Here is a 20,988-nt window from a genome sequence, read left to right on the forward strand (position 1 = left end):
AAGCTCTCTTGATTCTGTAAGACCCCTTGCCTTTCTTGGCTCTGGGAGAGCGGGAATGGAACACTGAGGCCAGGCCTCGGAAGACGGCCCCAGCCCTCTTTTCCCCCGACCCTCGTCTCGGATCAGTAAGGTTAAGAAAGAATACAAAGCGGGTAAGAAGTTGGGAAAAAAAGCTCGACGAGTTTAGTTTTAGCTGCTAAGGAGTCCTGGATCAAACCGAAAATGTAACAAGAAATCCACTTTGTTCACTTCTCGACGGTGCGGAAGTCTACCGAATGCCATCCAGAAGTTGAGGAATTCGGTGTCTCTCTAGGCGCCGTTCTGTGCGGCCTTTTCATCTGATGTACGAAAAAGTGTTGACTCCTATAGAAGGGATTTATTTTCACCAAACCGTCACGATACGCTAGCGTAAATTGTGCACCACAGTTGTACAGCACATCGGCGTCAGCTGACCCTCCTTCGCTTCTTCCCGCAGGCTGCCTGTCGTGCCGGCAGGTGCTCAACATCATGGTGATCCTGGGCTTCATGTTCAACTACATGCTGCGCGTCAACCTGACGATCGCCATCGTGGCCATGGTGCTGCCCACCAACCACTCGCAGGCCGCAGCCGGCAACGCCACGCTCGCCGCCTGGGACAACGCCACGCTGGCTGAGGTACGCGTCTCACCTCTCACGTACTCTTTTTCCCAGTGCCTGTCACAAATGGCAGTATGAAATTTAAAATTTTGCAACTCGGCAATCACCGACTTATTAGTTAATCTCTGTTCTATATCTTCATTCTTCTAATTTTTCTTAGCGTTTATCCCGTATCTTCGCGGGATCGGCATGTCAGTTGCAATCGCCAATGTCTGCCCGAATTTTTTGTTCCCCATCTGCCTGCGTGTAGTATTATCCCATGCGGAATTGTGAGAACATTTTCTAAATATTTGTGAATCCTGTAACTGAGGCGGTACGTGCGTACTAGCCCCGTGTTTGCCTAATTGGACGTGTGAAACCGCCTAAAAACCATACACAGCGTGACCGGCATTTTGGCCCTCTTCGTTAATACGCCGGACAGATTCGACTCAGATTCAGCGTGCTTCCCCGAATCCCTGGCATGCATATGTGCGCGGCTACCCAGGCGCTCCTAAATACAGACAGAATTAAGGGACTACTTTTTCGAAACCCCTTGTAAGTCTTCCATTGCAACGCATATGTTTAAAATTTGGTTCAATGGTGCCTACAGCCCTCCTCTATAATGGTGCAGACGCATGATGCCCAGCGATGTCACCCTAGGACTCTACGACGCTTCAGACAAAAAGGTGTCGACACATGTCTGAAGTAGTGCTGAAGGGAACTGACACCATGAATCCTGCAGGGATGTCCATAAATCCGTAAGAGTACGAGGGAATGGAGAACAGCACGTTGAAAGGCATCCGAGATATGCTCAGTAATGTTCCTGTCTGGGAGTTTGATGCCCAGCGGAAATGTTTACTCAGAAGGGTGTTCCTGGAGCCACTATGTAGCAATTCCGGCCCTGTGGGGTGTCGCAGTTGCCCGAGTCCGTCGGAATGCACATTGGACATGAATGGCTGGAGGTGATGACACAGGTTACTTAGGTACGTGTTACATGTCAGAGTGGTGTCTAGACGTATCAGATGTCCCGTACCACTCCTACTGCATGCGCCCCACACCATCACGGAGCCTCCACCAGCTTGAACAGTCCCCCGCTGACATGGAGGATCCATGGATTCGTGAGGTTCTCTCCATATCCGTACACGACCATCCGCTCGATACAATTTCAAACGAGACTCGCCCGAGCAGGCAACATGTTTTCAGTTATCAGCAGTCCAATGTCGGTGTTGATAGACCCAGGCGAGGCATAGAGCTTTGTGTCGTGCAGTCATCAAGAGTACACGAGTGGACCTTCGACTCCGAAGGCTCATCCGATGATGTTTCGTTGAATGGTTCGCACGCTGACACTTGTTGATGGCCCAGCACTGATATCTGCAGCAGTTTGCCGAAGGGTTGCACTTCTGTCGCGTTGAACGATTGTCTTCAGTCGTCGTTGGTCCCGTTGTTGCAGAATCTTTTCCCGACCGCAGCGATGTCGCAGATTTGATGTTTTACCGGATTCCTGATATTCACGGTATACTCCTGAAATTGGGCACGGGAAAATCCCCACTTCGTCGCTACCTCGGAGATGCTGTGTCCCATTGCTCGTGCGCCGACTACGACACCACGTTCAATTTCTCTTAAGTCTTGATGACCTGCCATTGTAGCAGCAGTAACCGATCTAATAACTGCGCCAGACACTTGTGTCTTATACAGGGTGGTCCAATGATCGTGACCGGGCCAAATGTCTCACGAAATAAGCGTCCAACGAAAAAACTACAAAGAACGAAACTTGTCTAGCTTGAAGGGGGAACCAGATGGCGCTATGGTTGGCCCGCTAGATGGCGCAGCCATAGGTCAAACGGACACCAACTGCGTTTTTTAAAAAATAGGAACCCCCATTTTTATTAAATATTCGTGTAGAACGTAAAGAAATATGAATGTTTTAGTTGGATCACTTTTTTCGCTTTGTGTAATAGTAATAGTCACTAACGTATGGCTCATAATTTTAGACGAACAGTTGGTAACACGTAGTTTTTTAAAATTAAAATACAGAACGTAGGTACGCCTGAACATTTTATTTCGGTTGTTCCAATGTGATACATGTACCTTTGTGAACTTATCATTTCTGATAACGCATGCTGTTACAGCGTGATTACCTGTAAATACCACATTAATGCAATAAATGCTCAAAATGATGTCCGTCAACATCATTGCGTTTGGCAATACGTGTAACGACATTCCTCTCAACAGCGAGTAGTTCGCCTTCCGTGATGTTCGCACATGCATTGACAATGCACTGATGCATGTTGTCAAGCGTTGTCGGTGGATCACGACAGCAAATATCCTTCAATTTTCCTCACAGAAAGAAATCCGGTGACATCAGATCCGGTGAACGTGCAGGCCTCGATATGGTGCTTCGACGAACAATCAACCTGTCATGAAATATGCTATTCAATACCGCTTCAACCGCACGCGAGCTATATGCCGGACATCCATCATGTTGGAAGTACATCGCCATTCTGTCATGAAACATCTTGTAGTAACATCGGTAGAACATTACGTAGGAAATCAGCATACCATTTAGATTGCCATCGATAAAAATGGGGGGCAAATTATTCTTCCTCCCATAATGCCGCACCATACATTAACCCGCCAAGGTCGCTGATGTTCCACTTGTCGCAGCCATCGTGGATTTTCCGTTGCCCAATAGTGCATATTATGCCGGTTTACGTTGCCACTGTTGGTGAATGACGGTTCGTCGCTAAATAGAACGCGTGCAAAAAATCTGTCATCGTCCCGTAATTTCTCTTGTGCCCAGTGGCAGAACTGTACACGACGTCAAAGTCGTCGCCACGCCATGCAATTCCTAGTACATAGAAATGTGGTACGGTTGCAATCGATGTTGATGTAGCATTCTCAACACCAACGTTTTTGAGATTCCCGATTCTCGCGCAGTTTGTCTGCTACTGATGTGCGGATTAGCCGCGACAGCAGCTAAAACACCTACTTGGGCATCATCATTTGTTGCAGGTTGTGGTTGACGTTTCACATGAGGCTGAACACTTCCTGTTTCCTTATACACTCCTGGAAATGGAAAAAAGAACACATTGACACCGGTGTGTCAGACCCACCATACTTGCTCCGGACACTGCGAGAGGGCTGTACAAGCAATGATCACACGCACGGTACAGCGGACACACCAGGAACCGCGGTGTTGGCCGTCGAATGGCGCTAGCTGCGCAGCATTTGTGCACCGCCGCCGTCAGTGTCAGCCAGTTTGCCGTGGCATACGGAGCTCCATCGCAGTCTTTAACACTGGTAGCATGCCGCGACAGCGTGGACGTGAACCGTATGTGCAGTTGACGGACTTTGAGCGAGGGCGTATAGTGGGCATGCGGGAGGCCGGGTGGACGTACCGCCGAATTGCTCAACACGTGGGGCGTGAGGTCTCCACAGTACATCGATGTTGTCGCCAGTGGTCGGCGGAAGGTGCACGTGCCCGTCGACCTGGGACCGGACCGCAGCGACGCATGGATGCACGCCAAGACCGTAGGATCCTACGCAGTGCCGTAGGGGACCGCACCGCCACTTCCCACCAAATTAGGGACACTGTTGCTCCTGGGGTATCGGCGAGGACCATTCGCAACCGTCTCCATGAAGCTGGGCTACGGTCCCGCACACCGTTAGGCCGTCTTCCGCTCACGCCCCAGCATCGTGCAGCCCGCCTCCAGTGGTGTCGCGACAGGCGTGAATGGAGGGACGAATGGAGATGTGTCGTCTTCAGCGATGAGAGTCGCTTCTGCCTTGGTGCCAATGATGGTCGTATGCGTGTTTGGCGCCGTGCAGGTGAGCGCCACAATCAGGACTGCATACGACCGAGGCACACAGGGCCAACACCCGGCATCATGGTGTGGGGAGCGATCTCCTACACTGGCCGTACACCACTGGTGATCGTCGAGGGGACACTGAATAGTGCACGGTACATCCAAACCGTCATCGAACCCATCGTTCTGCCATTCCTAGACCGGCAAGGGAACTTGCTGTTCCAACAGGACAATGCACGTCCGCATGTATCCCGTGCCACCCAACGTGCTCTAGAAGGTGTAAGTCAACTACCCTGGCCAGCAAGATCTCCGGATCTGTCCCCCATTGAGCATGTTTGGGACTGGATGAAGCGTCGTCTCACGCGGTCTGCACGTCCAGCACGAACGCTGGTCCAACTGAGGCGCCAGGTGGAAATGGCATGGCAAGCCGTTCCACAGGACTACATCCAGCATCTCTACGATCGTCTCCATGGGAGAATAGCAGCCTGCATTGCTGCGAAAGGTGGATATACACTGTACTAGTGCCGACATTGTGCATGCTCTGTTGCCTGTGTCTATGTGCCTGTGGTTCTGTCAGTGTGATCATGTGATGTATCTGACCCCAGGAATGTGTCAATAAAGTTTCCCCTTCCTGGGACAATGAATTCACGGTGTTCTTATTTCAATTTCCAGGAGTGTATAAGGTAACTATCCGGCGAACGGTCTGGACACTTGGATGATGTCGTCCAGGATACCGAGCAGCATACGTAGCACACGCCCGTTGGGCAATTTGATCACAATAGCCATACATCAACGATATCGACGTTTTCCGCAATTGGTAAACGGTCCATTTTAACACGGGTAATGTATCACGAAGCGAATACCGTCCGCATTGGCGGAATGTTACGTGATACCACGTACTTACACGTCTGTGACTACTACAGCGCCATCTATCACAAAGCGAAAAAATTAGTCCAACTAAAACATTCATATTTCTTTACGTACTACGCGAATATGTAATAAAAAATGGGGGTTCCTATTTTAAAAAAACGCAGTTGATATCCGTTTGACCTGTGGCAGCGCCATCTAGCGGGCCAACGATAGCGCCATCTGGTTGCCTCCTTCAAGCTAGACGAGTTTCGTTCTTTGTAGTTTTTTCGTTTGATGCTTATTTCGTGAGATACTTGTCCCGGTCACTATCAATGGATCACCCTGTATAGGCGTTGCTGACCGCAGGACCGTATTCTGCCTTTTACTTATCTCTGTGTCTGAATCTGCGTGCCTATACCAGTTTCTTTGACGCTTCAGTGTATAAAGTTTCCTTTTACGGGTGTGAGCGTTGCAGTCGACACAAGTTGCTATTATAAGTTTACCGTCAGCCTTCGTTTTACTCGTTTTGAGTCTCGTTGCAGAATGCAGCTACCTTCCCTCTATCAGCAAGTCTTGTTTCAGGCGGCGGCGGAGGGCGGCGTGGAGCAGACGCGCTACGACTGGGACGAGTACTGGCAGAACATGATCATCGGCTGCTTCTTCTGGGGCTACGTGTGCACCGAGTTCCCCGGCGGGCGGCTGGCCGAGCTGATCGGCGGCCGGCGCGTCTTCGGCACCTCCATGCTGGTCGGCTCCGTGCTGACGCTGCTGACGCCGCTGTCCGCGCGCCTCGGCATCGCCGTCGTCATCCTGCTGCGCGTCGTGCTGGGGCTCTCGCTGGTCAGCAGCTCACTCCCTTCCTCCTCAGTCTCCTCCTGATCACTGCTAGGCTTCACCGACTCTCCTTCCTCAAGAGTCTCCTACTCTCCAAAATGTTATCCATCCTATCCATCCTCCTCTACATCGTGCTGGTAATAACTTGTCTTCAACACCTCTCACCAAAACCTAGCCTCCATTTGTTAGCACCAACAGGAATCTGATGATTTAGAATTCGTATTGAAGGCTTAACTGAAAGTGGGACAGTTGCTGTTCAGTTAGTAGTGCACAGGAAACGAGCGCCAGGTGCTGAAACGCTATAGAGAAGCAAATGAGTTCTCTACCATCATCACAATCAGCATCGCTACTAATGTTCCTCAGTCACAGATATCGACATAATCTCTGGTAGATAATAGAAGATTCTTGACTTCGTGGCGTTCCCAAACTAGTTTGGTCAACTAAATACGAAAGTGTCGCATGGCCTATTTGTACGACAGATAACTCCTGAGAATGAAGACAGGGGAAGTCGTTGAAAGCTTGAGTTTACGAACAAATCTGACGTGACAAGAAATCCAAGAAACATCCAGAGTCAGACGTGGTAGCTGCTATGGTTCAGTCAAATTGTTGTTACTTGGACTCCTGACATTAGCCATGAACCAAGCTATTTAACAGCTAAAGTTCGAATCGAATACATTCCATTCCATGACTTACTCTGTATTATATTTAGAGGACACGCACAGGAATGACACAGTCATAGTAATACCTGACAGGGAAGCGAACACACGATGCTTGCTTTCCTAGATACGTACGCTTCCCCTAAACCACGGAATCGGCCACTAAATAGCTTCGGGCCCAACATTCATGCCGATCAATGTACAGCAGCTAAAAATTCTGATATTGTTGTACAGCAGCCATAAGGGTAGCACCTCTTAATGGTTTCAGTAGCATTAAATTCGACAGTCAGTTATAGATTCAACTAAGATTATTACTATTATTATTATTATTATTATTAGTAGTAGTAGTAGTAGTAGTAGTAGTAGTACTGTATATGTTTTCATTCAGTTAAATTGTACACTTTAACCATAAACGTGGGAGTGATGTTTCATCTATAACAAAGTTACGTATGATGTCAGAATAGATGAAAGAGAAAATCTCATGTCTTAAGATTGTTACCAAAGAAAGTGGTAAACAAAAAAATGCATTGTAAATCAGATGAGTAAATCTGTAATAAGGGACCTGATAGTACCACACGTTGGTATTGTAGTTTTCTCAGGTAAAAGACTTACAGCTCTGTAATTGTTGTATGAATACCGTCTCCTGTTCACAGGGAGTGACGTGGCCGTCCATTCACCCCATGGTGGCCAAGTGGATTCCACCTATGGAGCGCAGCAAGTTCATCGCCAACACCATGGGTGAGTGCACACCAGAAGGTCTACTGCTTTTGTGGGACACACGATGTAAAGCAAAGCAAAATGGGGGGGGGGGGGGGGGAGGAGATGCAGCAAGATTAGTAGCCAGAGAGATTGTAGTGAAAGCTCTCGACATTAAATTTCGTTATTTGACTTGCAGGTTGGAAACAGCTGACTAAATGCCATCTTTGAACGTAAAAATCTTGCGTGACGTGTATTTATGCTTTACTGAAATGCGAGTTATTCTTACAACAAACTCGCATTAACCGAAGAACAATATTTTCACTTTCTCGGCAGCGCGGGGCAGCCGTCCGGTCTGGTGCGCCTTGCCACGGTTCGCGCGGCTCCCCCCGACGGAGGTTCGAGTCCTCCCTCGGGCATGGATGTGTGTGTTGTCCTTAGTGTAAGATAGTTTAAGTTAGATTAAGTAGTGTGTAAGCATAGGGACCGATGACCTCAGCAGTTTGGTCCCACAGGAACTTACCACAAAAATTCACTTTCTGAAATCTCAAAACTCACTGTAAAGCACGATGGGAACAATATTTCCAACCAATACTTGTATTTGAAATACTTCATGGGGTAAAACAGTTTAACTTTCTATTGGCAAATAATTGCAAACATAAAAAATAATTAAGCACAAAGGTAATACGGAATAGGTAATATAAAACTGGCCTGGAAAAAATTTCCTGCGCATCAAAGATAGGTATTGCAAATTACATCGACTGCTCCTGCTGCGGATGGGGTTAAGCAGGGTTTCCTATATTAAGGTGTACGAAATTTTTCCGGGCCAGTTTTATATTGCCCATCCTGTATTATTTCCCATATTTACATATTACTACACAAGTTGATGTACAGTGCACAGAGAAGGCGACTTTGGGGTATAAAACGAACGAGTTCCTATCATACTCCATTCCTGCGTTAAGCGAGGGAGAAATGACCTTCTGTATGTCTCGGCATGTGCCATAACCTCTCATCTTATTCTCACCATCCCTGCACAGGATATACGATGGAAGTAACAGAGTTGTGGTACAGTCTTTCTGGATACCATTTCTACAAATTTTCCTAACAGAGTTTCACAAGAACTTCTTCTTTCTGAGACTCGCACTTTAAGTGTAGCAGCCTCTCTATCAGGTTTTAATACGCCCTGTACTGAGCTAGTACGATCCTATCATCGCGATTCTGGATTCTCTACTGTTTGCTGTCACGTCTTCTTTATAGGAGATCGAAATGCTGGAGCAATATTTTAGAATTTCTCGCACTAGCTTCTTCATACGACTTTTTTTTTCAGATGCACCACACTATCCTACAACCTTATCAGTACCCCTAAGCTTTCCATTCGCTTTCCTTTTAATGATTTCACGTATTAGACTAAGTGGTGTTGCTACTGGATATTCAAGCGACTTGAAGGATTCTAGAAGCTTTTCTCGAATTTTTCTATCTGATACTACATGTCTTTGTTAAGAGCATGGTATTGCATTTATCCACATCTACAGTGTTGTCATATATTGCACCAAATGGAAATACTGTCCAGGTCTCTCTGCATCATCTTACGCTCATCTAACCAATATACTTTCTTGTAGACGAGAGCATCTTCAGCGAACAGTCTGACACTAACTTATAAATCGATTACGTATAGTCGTAAGTTTACCGGTTCTATGAGGCTTACTAGTGGTGGCAGTATAATAAAATTTGCTGTGATTTTAAATACATTGTTCGTAGAATTGTACAAGTTACCGAAACTTGGAAGACATGATTGTAACACGTGTTCTCAAGCGCAACCACTAGTAGCTTATGTTGCATTATTCTCACGTTTAACGCCGTAATCGCCGCTTCGCAAAACCATTAACGACAGGCGTGTTGCATATCCGTACATACGCAGGGGCTCTTGACATTCAGTTGCCTCTTAGTCTTCTATAGACATACACGTTACAAAGTGACGTTTGCTCCAATAGCTTCGGTGTCCAGCTATAGTTTACTCCATTGTCATTATGCAGTTGAGTGGGAGCTATTTTCTAGAGTGAACTTGCTCCCTTCTAGCAACATTAAAGCCTTCAGTTCCACCAATCAACGAGGACGTAGAAAATTGTAGGAATTCACCAGTATCGAAGAAGTCTCTTCTAAAAGAAGATTTCGGCTGAATTCCCATGATTTTATAGAACAAGTAGAACGCCATTTACATTGCCTCTCCTGCCTTCTTTAGTTTTATTTTGACGAGTTTACTGCGTAACATATTTAGAAGCAAGTAGCTCTGTGTAGAAATTGGGTTGAGTTTGTATTTGAGTTTCTACTATTTTAATTTCCCTTTTTTTTCTTTCTTTTATGCAAAAAATCTAATCATGGCTTTGTAAGAAGCCGAAACCGGTTATGAGACCATCTGTGTGACTCAAGGCTGTATAAATACTATAAAAGAATATTATTAATATTAGAACAAATAAGCCCTCGGTCACGAATATCAAGTCAAAATTGACCAGGTTTCGACGCTACTATGAGCGTCGTCCTCAGAATTAGACTAACTGTTCAAAAACCTTTTAAGTATATAGTACATTAATAAAATTAAAGTTTGTACTGACTGGAAAAAGATGCAGTACTTACAAGTCACATATTAAAAAAGATCTAAGCCGGAAAGGCGACGTCATGAATAGTTGTAAGAAAGATGGCGAGCCGCTAAGGGCTGCTCGTACTTTAGTGAACAAGGGTTGCAACAAGACTATAACAAGACTATATTATTAAGTTTTCTTTCTGATCTTCATTAGGGGCAGAGGTGGCGAGGGGGGAAGGGGGGTGCGGGATAAAATAGTGGTGACATGAATGACGTCTGGCTACCCTCTAACATTAACAACGCCAAATGCAATAATAACTATGCCGACGTTATGTAGGTATGAGATTAAGGAAAAAGAAGGAATGAAGTGTATTACAGACTCGTAGTAGGATTACAATGTTTTTTTTTTTTTCATATCCACCACCTGAGACGACGATCTTAAAATAAAGCATTTAAGTTTTTCAAGGAAATTGTCTTCTGATATTTCTCTTCTGTTTCCAGCACAGATAACGTTAATAAGTGTGACAGAGGTGTTGGAACATTCTAAGTAGCAGTACTGGAAGCAATACGCGGCTCATCTCCCAAAAACGCCTTTGGAAAAATCCAAGACATCTTTCACAGCAGAAACCACGAATGTTCCTCAGTCCCCCAAGCAGCTATCCCACAGAGATCGTGCGAATAAAATAATGGAAATGAAAGCTCGCACAGTGACGCAGAAGCATTCACTCTCCACACGCTCCGTCCACGAATGGAACGGGAACAGACTTTAATGTATGGTTCAACAAAAAGTGAACTCTGCCACGCTATTTGTAGCGAGAGTATAGACGAAAATGTAGACCAGGAGTGCCCAACCTGCAGCTCGAGGGGCCGCAGGTGCCCCAAAGCAAGTGTCAGCGAGACCCAATAAGTTGACATCTATCACACGATCGCCGAAAGAAATATTCTATAAAATTCCGTTTATGTAAAGTTATCATAAATCGAATACTTTCAATTTGCTATTCTCTCCTTGTTCCAACCCCCCCCCCCCCACACACACACACAAACACAAACACACACTTTTTTTTGCTCAGCGATTATTGTTAGTGTTAAGTTTGTTATGTGTGGCTCAAAGATACTCGTCATCTTCCAATGTGGCTCAGGTAACCTACAAGGCTTGACATCCCTGAGGTAGACGTCTAAACCTATGCATAAACTGAAAGAGAACGAACGGATGATGTTTGTAGAACAATAGACCATTGTGCATATACAAGAAGGGAAAACTCATTTAATTAAGATAATTATTTAGCTCACTAAGATACATTTCATTAGCAGCTCACATTTTTACAAGGATTTTTAAACGGAAGGACTATTTTCAAGTTACCTATGTGTACTTGTTTTGTCGTGCAGTATAGTATTAAATTTTTCACTTTCTGCGAAATTACTCAGTTTTTTCCCTTTATTGGTGGTTCATGCTTTTATTCTTAACGTAAGGCGGTTGCGTCACTAGTTAAATAAGAAATTTCATAAAAATAGTTTGATTTTATATTTCATTGAAATTACCTTGCGTAGTCGTCAGTATTTGTTATGTACAAGATGCAAGGACGAATAGCTGTTTCACAGACGTTCAGGGAAAAATTGGTAACATTATATTTCGCTTCAACAAAGTATTTAAAATAAAATAGAGTGATTTTTAAAGTTTTTCTTACTTATTTCACTTTTTGATTCGAGAGGGAGGGGAGCAGCTAGGGTAATGGTGTATTGTAGTGTTTGCGTGGGGAGGGGGGAGGGGGCTGGCTCTGAGACACAACGTCAGGGCGAAGTTTTGTGGAATTGGCAGTGGAGTGCTGGAGTGGAGTACATTAGGGGAGATAATGCAAAAGGGGGAGGGGATCCCACTTTACGTACTTGCCCCGGAGCCCCCATGATTGTACTTAGGCCCCTTGTGGAAAGTAACGGAATGTGCAAGCAAAACAAAGTTGATTATGTAAATGGCATGCAGTTTAATATCCGATGATTTGTAAGCATTTGATGAAGCACAAGGTAAGATTTCAATGTACTGCATGCCACGACCTTGCTGTTCAAAGTACTTCAACTTGCTGTTTGGTTACATGCGGAGTCGTGGGAACTGTAGAGAGTAGCAGCGGAGTTGATGCTGGTGTGGGGAGAGAGGTCAAGTTGGAAATTTTGGAAATTTGTGGTAAGTTCTATGGAACCAAACTGCTGAGGTCATCGGTCCCTAGGCTTACACACTACTTAATCTAACTTAAACTAACTTACGCTAAGGACAACACACACACGTATGCCCAAGGGAGGACTCGAACCTCTGACGGGGGTAGCCGCGCGAACCGTGGCAAGGGGCCCCAGACCCCACGGCAACCACGCGCGTCTGTTAGTTGGAGGTGTGTTATTGGGCGCACGCACAAAGCATGGGAAATATAAACGTAAGGGCAAAAAGGCAGTCCTTTATTTGCAAGTATGAGGCCGTGCTAAGAAGAAATGCCTTTGAATCATGGATATTACTCAGTCAATGTCTCCGCTTTGCTGACGCAGGTTGCGACTCTCTGCCACTAAAGGGCTCCAGTCCAGCATGGCGGTGTGTAATGTAACTATGTCGGCGTAAGAGCCCCTTAGACAACTAAAAGCACGAATTCGAATAATTCGTCCACACATGGACTACCCTGTCCTTCAGCATGACAATACCAAACCATACACAAGCGTTGTGACGTCTGCAACAATACGACGCCTAGGGCTCACTGTTATCGGACAGCTTCCACATATTCTCGACACGGCTCCACCCGATTTTCATCTGTTTCCAAAACTTAAGCAAACTTTCGAGGACTTCAATGGTGATGAAGCGGTGCCGGCAGACGTGAAATTATGGCTCTGTCAACAAAATCCAACATTCTACAGTGACGGTATAAACAAACTGGTCTCTCGTTGGAAGAAATCTGTTCGTCTCCTGGATGACTGTGTTGAGAAATAAATATGTAGACACGGAAAATCAAGATGTAGAATGTTGATAACATGTGTTTTGTTTAAAGAGCTTTAATAGTTTTCGCATAAAAAATTCGGAGGCATTACCTTTCAGCACGCTCTCGTACTGTAAGTGCTAAGGTAACCCAAAAGTGCTCCTAGAAATCTCGGAACACGGTATTTATAGTTAAACAACGGTTTTCTCTTTTATTTCTTTGGTGACCATCGAAAATGTTCATTACGAGGGGTAAGTAAGAAATTTTAATTGGCACCTCCAAAAATAAAGCTGTGTAGCTTTCTTTTCAGTTTTAGTACGCAATGAAATCTTCACGGACAGTGCCGTCGCACACCGCTAGAAGAACCAAAATAATATTCCGTATCCCACTGATGAAGTGAAAGTAATTACTTTTCTGCATTTGGAGTGAGATAACACTGCAACAATCCGTGCAGAGTTTGTGGGACTGTACAGTAACAGTGCACCGTGATATGACAGTAGTTATGTGGCTCATAGCTTCCAGTGTGGCCAAACATGTCTGAATGACGAAGGGGGACGTGGCAGACTATGTCTTTTTGATGAACCCGGATTCACAACAGAAGTAGAGGCCCTGGTGCTCGAAGATCGCCGTACCACGATCGAAGAGATAGTGCAAAAAGTTAAAATCAGTTATGAACCAATTTTCAACATTTTGCACGTCATTTTGACATCACAAACGGCGCCGCTCGGAGGGTTTCCTGACTCCTCATGCCCGTTTTCACGTTTGTGAGGCAAAGCCAGATGTCTTGTTTGACCCACCTAATCACCATGGACGAGTGCTGGGTGTATCATTACCAAGCCGAACAAAAGAAACAAAGCAAGCAGTGGAAACAAGTGTATTCACCACCGCCGAAAAAAGGCGAAAACACAACCATTATCAGGCAAGGGCGATGCTTAGTGTTTCTCGGAACTTCCATGGTGTGTGGTGCTAACAGATTTCGCTGGTAAGTTTCCACAGGAGCGTACCCTCGAAATGTCCCGATGAGGTTACGGGGGCTAGGGTGAACCGTTGCAGGAAGCTTTCCGAGAGGGTGTGCCTGCTTAGATGAAGAAAACACTGTGTGCGTCAGGCTTTTCCAGAATGAAGAAGAGTTGAATTTCGAAGTGAAACGATAACTGAACAGACAAAGGGCAATTCCATCGTCCACCTTGGCTGTTATACCTGTATAATCACTGTTATTTTCGCAGTTAGCCATTTTCAAGTATATAATCCATGTTTTTTATGTACGAAAAGTACCAACTGTTGGGATGACAAATTTTATAATTTTTTTCATGGTAGATAGTCGAAAATTTTACCACGTACTTCACTGCTTCATACTTCTCCTCCAGTACAGTCGAGTGAGCCATACAGAGGCGTAATGGTTGCCGTTGTGCAGCAATACGCATATGAGTGATCATTTGTTGTGGTTAATTATTTATTTACTCGTTCGGCATTTACGAAGGCATTCGTCACATAATGTATTAACTAAAATATTTTAATAGCTCTATACTGAGTTACAACAATCTTTATTCTTGAGCCACTCTGTGACTGAGTCGGGGAGTCTGTGCATGTCCTTCAGGTCACTTTCATGTCCATGCACTTCGCACACGAGTAAATGGGCTATAGAGTGGATTTCTCCGCGCACGCATTCAGGACTGTCCAATAGGCACCATTTGTTCGTTACACCTACACTTCTTGTTTACACTCGTACTCACATGGTTTTAGCTGTCCACAATTTCCTCAGGAGGTTGAATCCATCGATCTTCTTGTTGAGGTCGTCCACAAAGTTTCGGGTTTTACGTCCATAAGCTGCCTTCGAGTTGAAGCTTTCAGTTCCCGCCGATTATCCATAAAGATGACTCAAGTCTTTTATAAGTGCTAGGTCCTGGTGTATTGGGAGTTCTGGGGTGTCTAGGAATCTTCTGTACGATCTTGTGGCTAACTGTGACCGCCTAATTTCAGGGGGCTCTATGTTTCCTGCACTCATGCTAATAAATTAAGGATAATGCTGATACATGGTGAAACAACGCTCTGGTGGGCGGTTTGCGTGTTTAAATCGCCTCGGGATATGACTATGCAGTGCATTTGACCTCCGGTCGTCTCACGGTGGCGCTGGCAATAGTCCACATATACAGAGGTGTGTTGGTGCACGTCAGAGTACGGCGCAGCGAGTGAGAGTGCACACTTTTTCGGACGTGCTAATGGTGACTGTGTGTTGAAAATGGCTCAAAGAACACATATTGGTGACGTTATGAGAGCAACTGGAGGCTGGTCAAGCACAGCAGGTCGTAGCACGGGCCCTCTGTGTCCTACAAAGTGTGATCTCAAGATTATGGCAACGATTCCAACAGACAGGAAATGTGTCCAGGCGCTACGATACGGGACGTTCACAGTGTACAACACCACAAGAAGACCGATATCTCACCATCAGTGCCCGCAGACGGCCACGGAGTACTGCAGGTAGCCTTGCTCGGGACCTTACCGCAGCCACTGAAACAGTTGTCTCCAGACACACAGTCTGCAGACGACTGAACGGACATGGTTTATTCTCCCGGAGACCTGCAAGGTGCATTCCACTGACCCCTGGTCACAGGAGAGCCCGTAAAGGCTGGTGTCAAGAACACAGTACATGGCCATTGGAACAGTGGTCCCAGGTTATGTTCACTGACGAGTCTAGGTATAGTCTGAACAGTGATTCTCGCCGGGTTTTCATCTGGTGTGAACCAGGAACCAGATACCAACCCCTTATGTCCTTGAAAGGGACCTGTATGGAGGTCGTGGTTTGATGGTGTGGGGTGGGATTATGATTGGTGCGCGTACACCCATGCATGTCTTTGACAGAGGAACTGTAGCAGATCAGGCGTATCGGGACGTCAGTTTGCACCAGTATGTCCGCCTTTTGAAGGGTGCAGTCGGTCCCACCTTCCTCCTGATGGATGATAACTCACGGCCCAACCGAGCTGCCATCGAGGAGGAGTATCTTGAAACAGAAGATATCAGGCGAATGGAGTGTCCTGCTTGTTCTCCAGACCTAAACCCCATCGAGCACGTCTGGGATGCTCTCGGTCGACGTATCGCTGCACGTCTTCAAGCCCCTGGGACACTTCAGGAGCTCCGACAGGCACTGGTGCAAGACTGGGCTATATCCCAGCACCTGCTCGACCACCTGATCCAGAGTATGCCAACCCGTTGTGCGGCGTGTGTACTTGTGCATGGTGATCATATCCCATATTGATGTCGGGGTACATGCGCATGAAACAGTGGCGTTTTGTAGTACATGTGTTTCGGGACGGTTTTCTCAACTTATCAACAATACCGTGGACTTACAGATCTGTGTCGTGTGTGTTACCTATGTGCCTATGCTATTAGCGCCAGTTCTGTGCAGTGCCACGTTGTGTGACACCACATTCTGCAATTATCCTTAATGTATGAGCATGAGTGTAGAACAAGGAGCCAGGCACATTGGGTGGCCTTGAATGTTCCCTAAATATCCACAGCGTCTCCTTCAGTTGGTCGTGCACTGCACTTCTCATCCAGACTGGCGAACAGTATTCGGCCACGCTGTACGCAAGGGCTACTGCTGAAGTCCTCAATATGCTGCTCCTATAAACCCATGTCGTTCCAGATGGTTTAAACACGGCAGCGTTACAAGATTTTAATTTTTGTTTTGTATCTTCTAGATGTGAATTATACGTAAGAGTGCGACCTAATTAAACTCCCAAGTATTTAGGATTATCTTCATGCCTGAAGCGTTGGCCATTCACAGCGAGTTTTAGTTTTCTATTTGTATCTCTATTGTTGAGGAGCATTATGGTGCTGGTCGTTTTGTTAGGGTTTGAATGTAGACGCCACTTGGAGTAGTAGGTGTTCAGTACTTCTAGGTCTGCATTCAACATTTTGTCGAAGTTAAAATTTTTCCTTTGATGTGCGGTCAGGTCGTCTGTGTGCCCAAATTTCCCTGATGCTGTGTCTGGCATGTCGGCGATATACACTCGTAAATTGAAAAGAATGGGCGTTCGTGTAGAACCCTGTGGCAGGCCATTATTCAGAACAACGCTCTTGCTGCCCATGTCGTGAAGTGAAACATTGATTTTTCTGTCTGGTAACACGTTTTTGATTAAGACATATATCTGTTTGCATTTGATTTTGATTATCTCGTTAGCTTAAACAATGGCTCCTCAATCCATATTGTATAGAAAGCTGTTGGAAGATCTATGAGAACCACACCGGATTTCATCTTGTTTTGGAAGCCTTTCTCAGTATAGGTTATAAGGAACAGCACTTGATTGCAACATTGCTGTTGTCAGTGAACAGTCTCCAATCTTTCAGTTCGTACTTACGTATCCTAAGCTTGTAAGAAGCTCGCCAACATCTGTACCGCATACCAAGTCCTTTTCTTCTGAAAAAAAAATTGAAGAACTCTTTGATTATCAGGTAGATGTTTTTCTCTCAATCTTGAGGCCAACAGTTCGGCATAGGATTCTGACAAGCTGACAACACAATCTAGATCACTGCAGTCCCGTTCAGAAAAAGGAACTTCCCTTCCTTAACCGCTAGCGGAATTTCCTCACAATGAGCTGCAGGACGAGTTGACGATGCAAGATCAGACTACGTGAGACTGTTCCGTTTCTTTCTATTGACCCTAGTCACGTCAATAGCGCAGAAGTAGTAGTCTGTGGCATGGATTGTCCGCTCCCTCCAAACCGTAGGAATTATAAATTTCAAAGAAATCTTTTTCCTCTTGGACTACTGGCGCAAATACACAGTGTATGTCTTGCCTAGCATATGTGACGCGAAACTGCATTTCCCTTAGTAATCAGGTTACATTCTCCGCGGATGTAGCAGGACACAGGGAGCTCGGGGCGGAAAGGGATATTTAACGTTTAATAATTTTCATAAAATAATGGAACACAAGAAAATATTTGTTAAAGGTGTAAAAATTCACATTGTAGTATAACCTAACGAACTATACCTGAAAATCCCTTAAAACAGTATGTTATGTTTGTTTATGTTTTTTCAAAGAAATGTCCGCATGTTTCAGTTCTGCCCTACCCACGAGGTAGGCTTGGATAAGGCAGTTTTTTATGAAATTATTGCATAAACATTGTAATTATTAGTAATATAACTAAGATAGAAAGTTGTTTAGTAAACAGTTTAGACTAAGGAATAGTCAAAGTTCGTTAACAATAAGAAAATATTTTAACGTCATTGTGAAAAATGTAGAATTGCTTTTAATACTTAATACGAAGTTACTGTTACTTTATGGAATCCCATCGTTCGTGCTCCAGGTGTATCTTTTGGCATGCGAATAGGCAACACAGTATACCTAGTAATAAATCATATAATCCATTCCTGCAGAGAAAGACAAGTTTCTTTGCCAAAGCTGTGTCGTAAGCCATTTCTTCCTGCCTCCTGGTAGCCTAATGATCTGACAGTGAGATGAGAGTTGCATCGTTGGTCCAAAAAGTCTTCTCTCCGTTGACTTCAGCTATGCTGCTAGCTCGGCTTTTTGTTCTGCTGTGAGGACATTTTAAATTTCCCAACTGATTCGCCAATTCTATATGGGCACTTGAATTCCATAGATGCTTTTAAAACCCGAATTTCAGAAGATAAAGCGGCTGATGATGATATTTCGATAGATTTAATATATCATTGCTGTCTATTAGTCTTTATAATGTAAGTTTACTGCATCTGGAAAAGCAAGAAAAAAAAAGAAATGTGTATTTCGAAATCAACTTTCATCAAAAAATCGAGGGACAGTACGGTACACTATCCCATTCTGCCCCGTTCCATTCCACCCCATGACCAAATTTCAGGTTAACAACTTCCATGCAAAATAATAACTAAGGGATGTAAACGTGTTATGCAACTAAAGTATAGCGAATGGCATACAGTTTAAGACTGCCTATCAATTATGGGGATACAATTTATATTTGTCAGTTTATCTTACGTTTAAATTCACCTAAAGGTACAAAAACGCAACTGGAAACGTGAAGGACAGCCGTTCGCTTACAAGTCTTCCTCCACACTGAGTCAAAATGGCTGCCTCATCTTCCTTTCCATTCAGAGACATAGCTACATGTCACTACAGTAGGTTTCAGCATTCTCCAGTCTACAAAACAGCAGAACACTATTGTATCCCGGTCCCCCGTTCTCCGACGATTTCCCCTATCGGGATTATTTTCGCACCGTCTCCTTTCTGAAGGCATTTCTTTTATCTACAAATTAAAAAAAAACTAAGTTTAATGTAAAAAAAGTAAATTCTGAAATAATAAAGTAGTGTTTGCTCAGCGTTATGCTATATGTGTCATAACAAACGAAAATTCAGTAATTCAAAAATTTGATCCGATTGACCAAAACGAATGTCATTTTTGAAACCAGTACATCGTAATTACACCAAGCCAGTGAAAGAAACTTAGACTACTTATCCATTGCTACCCAGTGTAATGCATGCGTGTGTGTGGGTGTGTGTGTGTGTACAGCGTCGGCGCTGGGCGCGGCCATCACGATGCCGGTGTGCGGGCTGCTGATCGCCTCCTTCGGCTGGGAGTCGGTCTTCTACTCGACTGGCCTGGTGGGCACCGTCTGGAGCATCGCCTGGTTCTTCCTCATCTACGACTCGCCCGCCCAGCACCCGCGCATCTCGTACGAAGAGCGCGAGTACATCGAGAAGGCGATCGGCTCCACCACCAAGAAGGGCAAGGTGAGCCGACCTTGCCTGTTCCACGCAGCCCTTTCAAGACATTGCCATCAGTTCATATTTCTCGGTTTATTCATTAGCTGAATAAACAATGTCGGACTAAGAACCAACATCGGTTTGTTGCAGGATTCTCGAACATATTCTCAGTTCGAATATAATGAATTTCCTCGAGACAGAGAAGTTGCTGTCCATGCATCAGCACGGCTTTAGAAAGCATCGCTCCTGCGAAACGCGACTCGCCCTTTTTTCACATGATATCTTGCGAACCATGGACGAATGGTATCAGACGGATGCTATATTCCTTGACTTCCGGAAAGCATTTGACTCGGTGCCCCACTGCAGACTCCTAAGGTACAAGCATATGGGATTGGTTCCCAAATATGTGAGTGGCCTGAAGACTTCTTAAGTAATAGAACCCTGTACGTTGTCCTCGATGGTGAGTATTCATCGAAGGTGAGTGTATCATCTGGAGTGCCCCAGGGAAGTGTGGTAGGTCCGCTGTTGTTTTCTATCTACATAAAGGATCTTTTGGATAGGGTGGATAGCAATGTGCGGCTGTTTGCTGATGATGATGCTGTGGTGTACGGGAAGGTGTCGTCGTTGAGTGACTGTAGGAGGATACAAGATGACTTGGATAGGATTTGTGATTGGTGTAAAGAATGGCAGCTAACTCTAAATATAGATAAATGTAAATTAATGCAGAGAATTGGAAAAAGAATCCCGTAATATTTGAATACTCCATTAGTAGTGTAGCGCTTGACACAGTCACGTCGGTTAAATATTTGGGCGTAACATTGCAGAGCGACATGAAGTGGGACAAGCATGTAATGGCAGTTGTGGGGAAGGCGGATGGTCGTCTTCGGTTCATTGGTTGAATTTTGGGAAGATGAGGTTCATCCATAAAGGAGACCGCTTATAAAACACTAATACGACCTATTCTTGAGTACTGCTCGAGCGTTTGGGATCCCTATCAGGTCGGATTGAGGGGGAACATAGAAGCAATTCAGAGGCGGACTGCTAGATTTGTTACTGGTAGGTTTGATCATCACGCGAGTGTTACAGAAATGCTTCAGGAGCGCGGGTGGGAGTCTCTGGAGGAAAGGAGGCGTTCTTTTCGTGAATCGCTACTGAGGAAATTTAGAGAACCAGCATTTGAGGCTGACTGCAGTACAGTTTTACTGCCGCCAACTTATGTTTCGCGGAAAGACCACAAAGATAAGATAAGAGAGATTAAGGCTCGTACAGAGGCATATAGGCAGTCATTTTCCCTCGTTCTGTTTGGGAGTGG

At 45.1% G+C, this 20,988-nt stretch overlaps 1 protein-coding gene across 1 annotated transcript in view; it reads left to right on the forward strand.

The window, feature by feature from the left end:
* Positions 1–20,988, forward strand: part of LOC126162731 (sialin) — a 368,491-nt gene that overhangs the window by 282,926 nt on the left and 64,577 nt on the right. Inside the window, exons 4-7 of the mRNA XM_049919394.1 lie at positions 476–654; positions 5,853–6,110; positions 7,414–7,498; positions 19,483–19,703. Coding sequence (XP_049775351.1) covers positions 476–654; positions 5,853–6,110; positions 7,414–7,498; positions 19,483–19,703 — 743 coding nt within the window. The remainder of the gene's footprint in view (positions 1–475; positions 655–5,852; positions 6,111–7,413; positions 7,499–19,482; positions 19,704–20,988) is intronic.

Source organism: Schistocerca cancellata, chromosome 2, assembly GCF_023864275.1.
Source record: "Schistocerca cancellata isolate TAMUIC-IGC-003103 chromosome 2, iqSchCanc2.1, whole genome shotgun sequence".
Taxonomy (NCBI): Eukaryota; Metazoa; Arthropoda; class Insecta; order Orthoptera; family Acrididae; genus Schistocerca; species Schistocerca cancellata.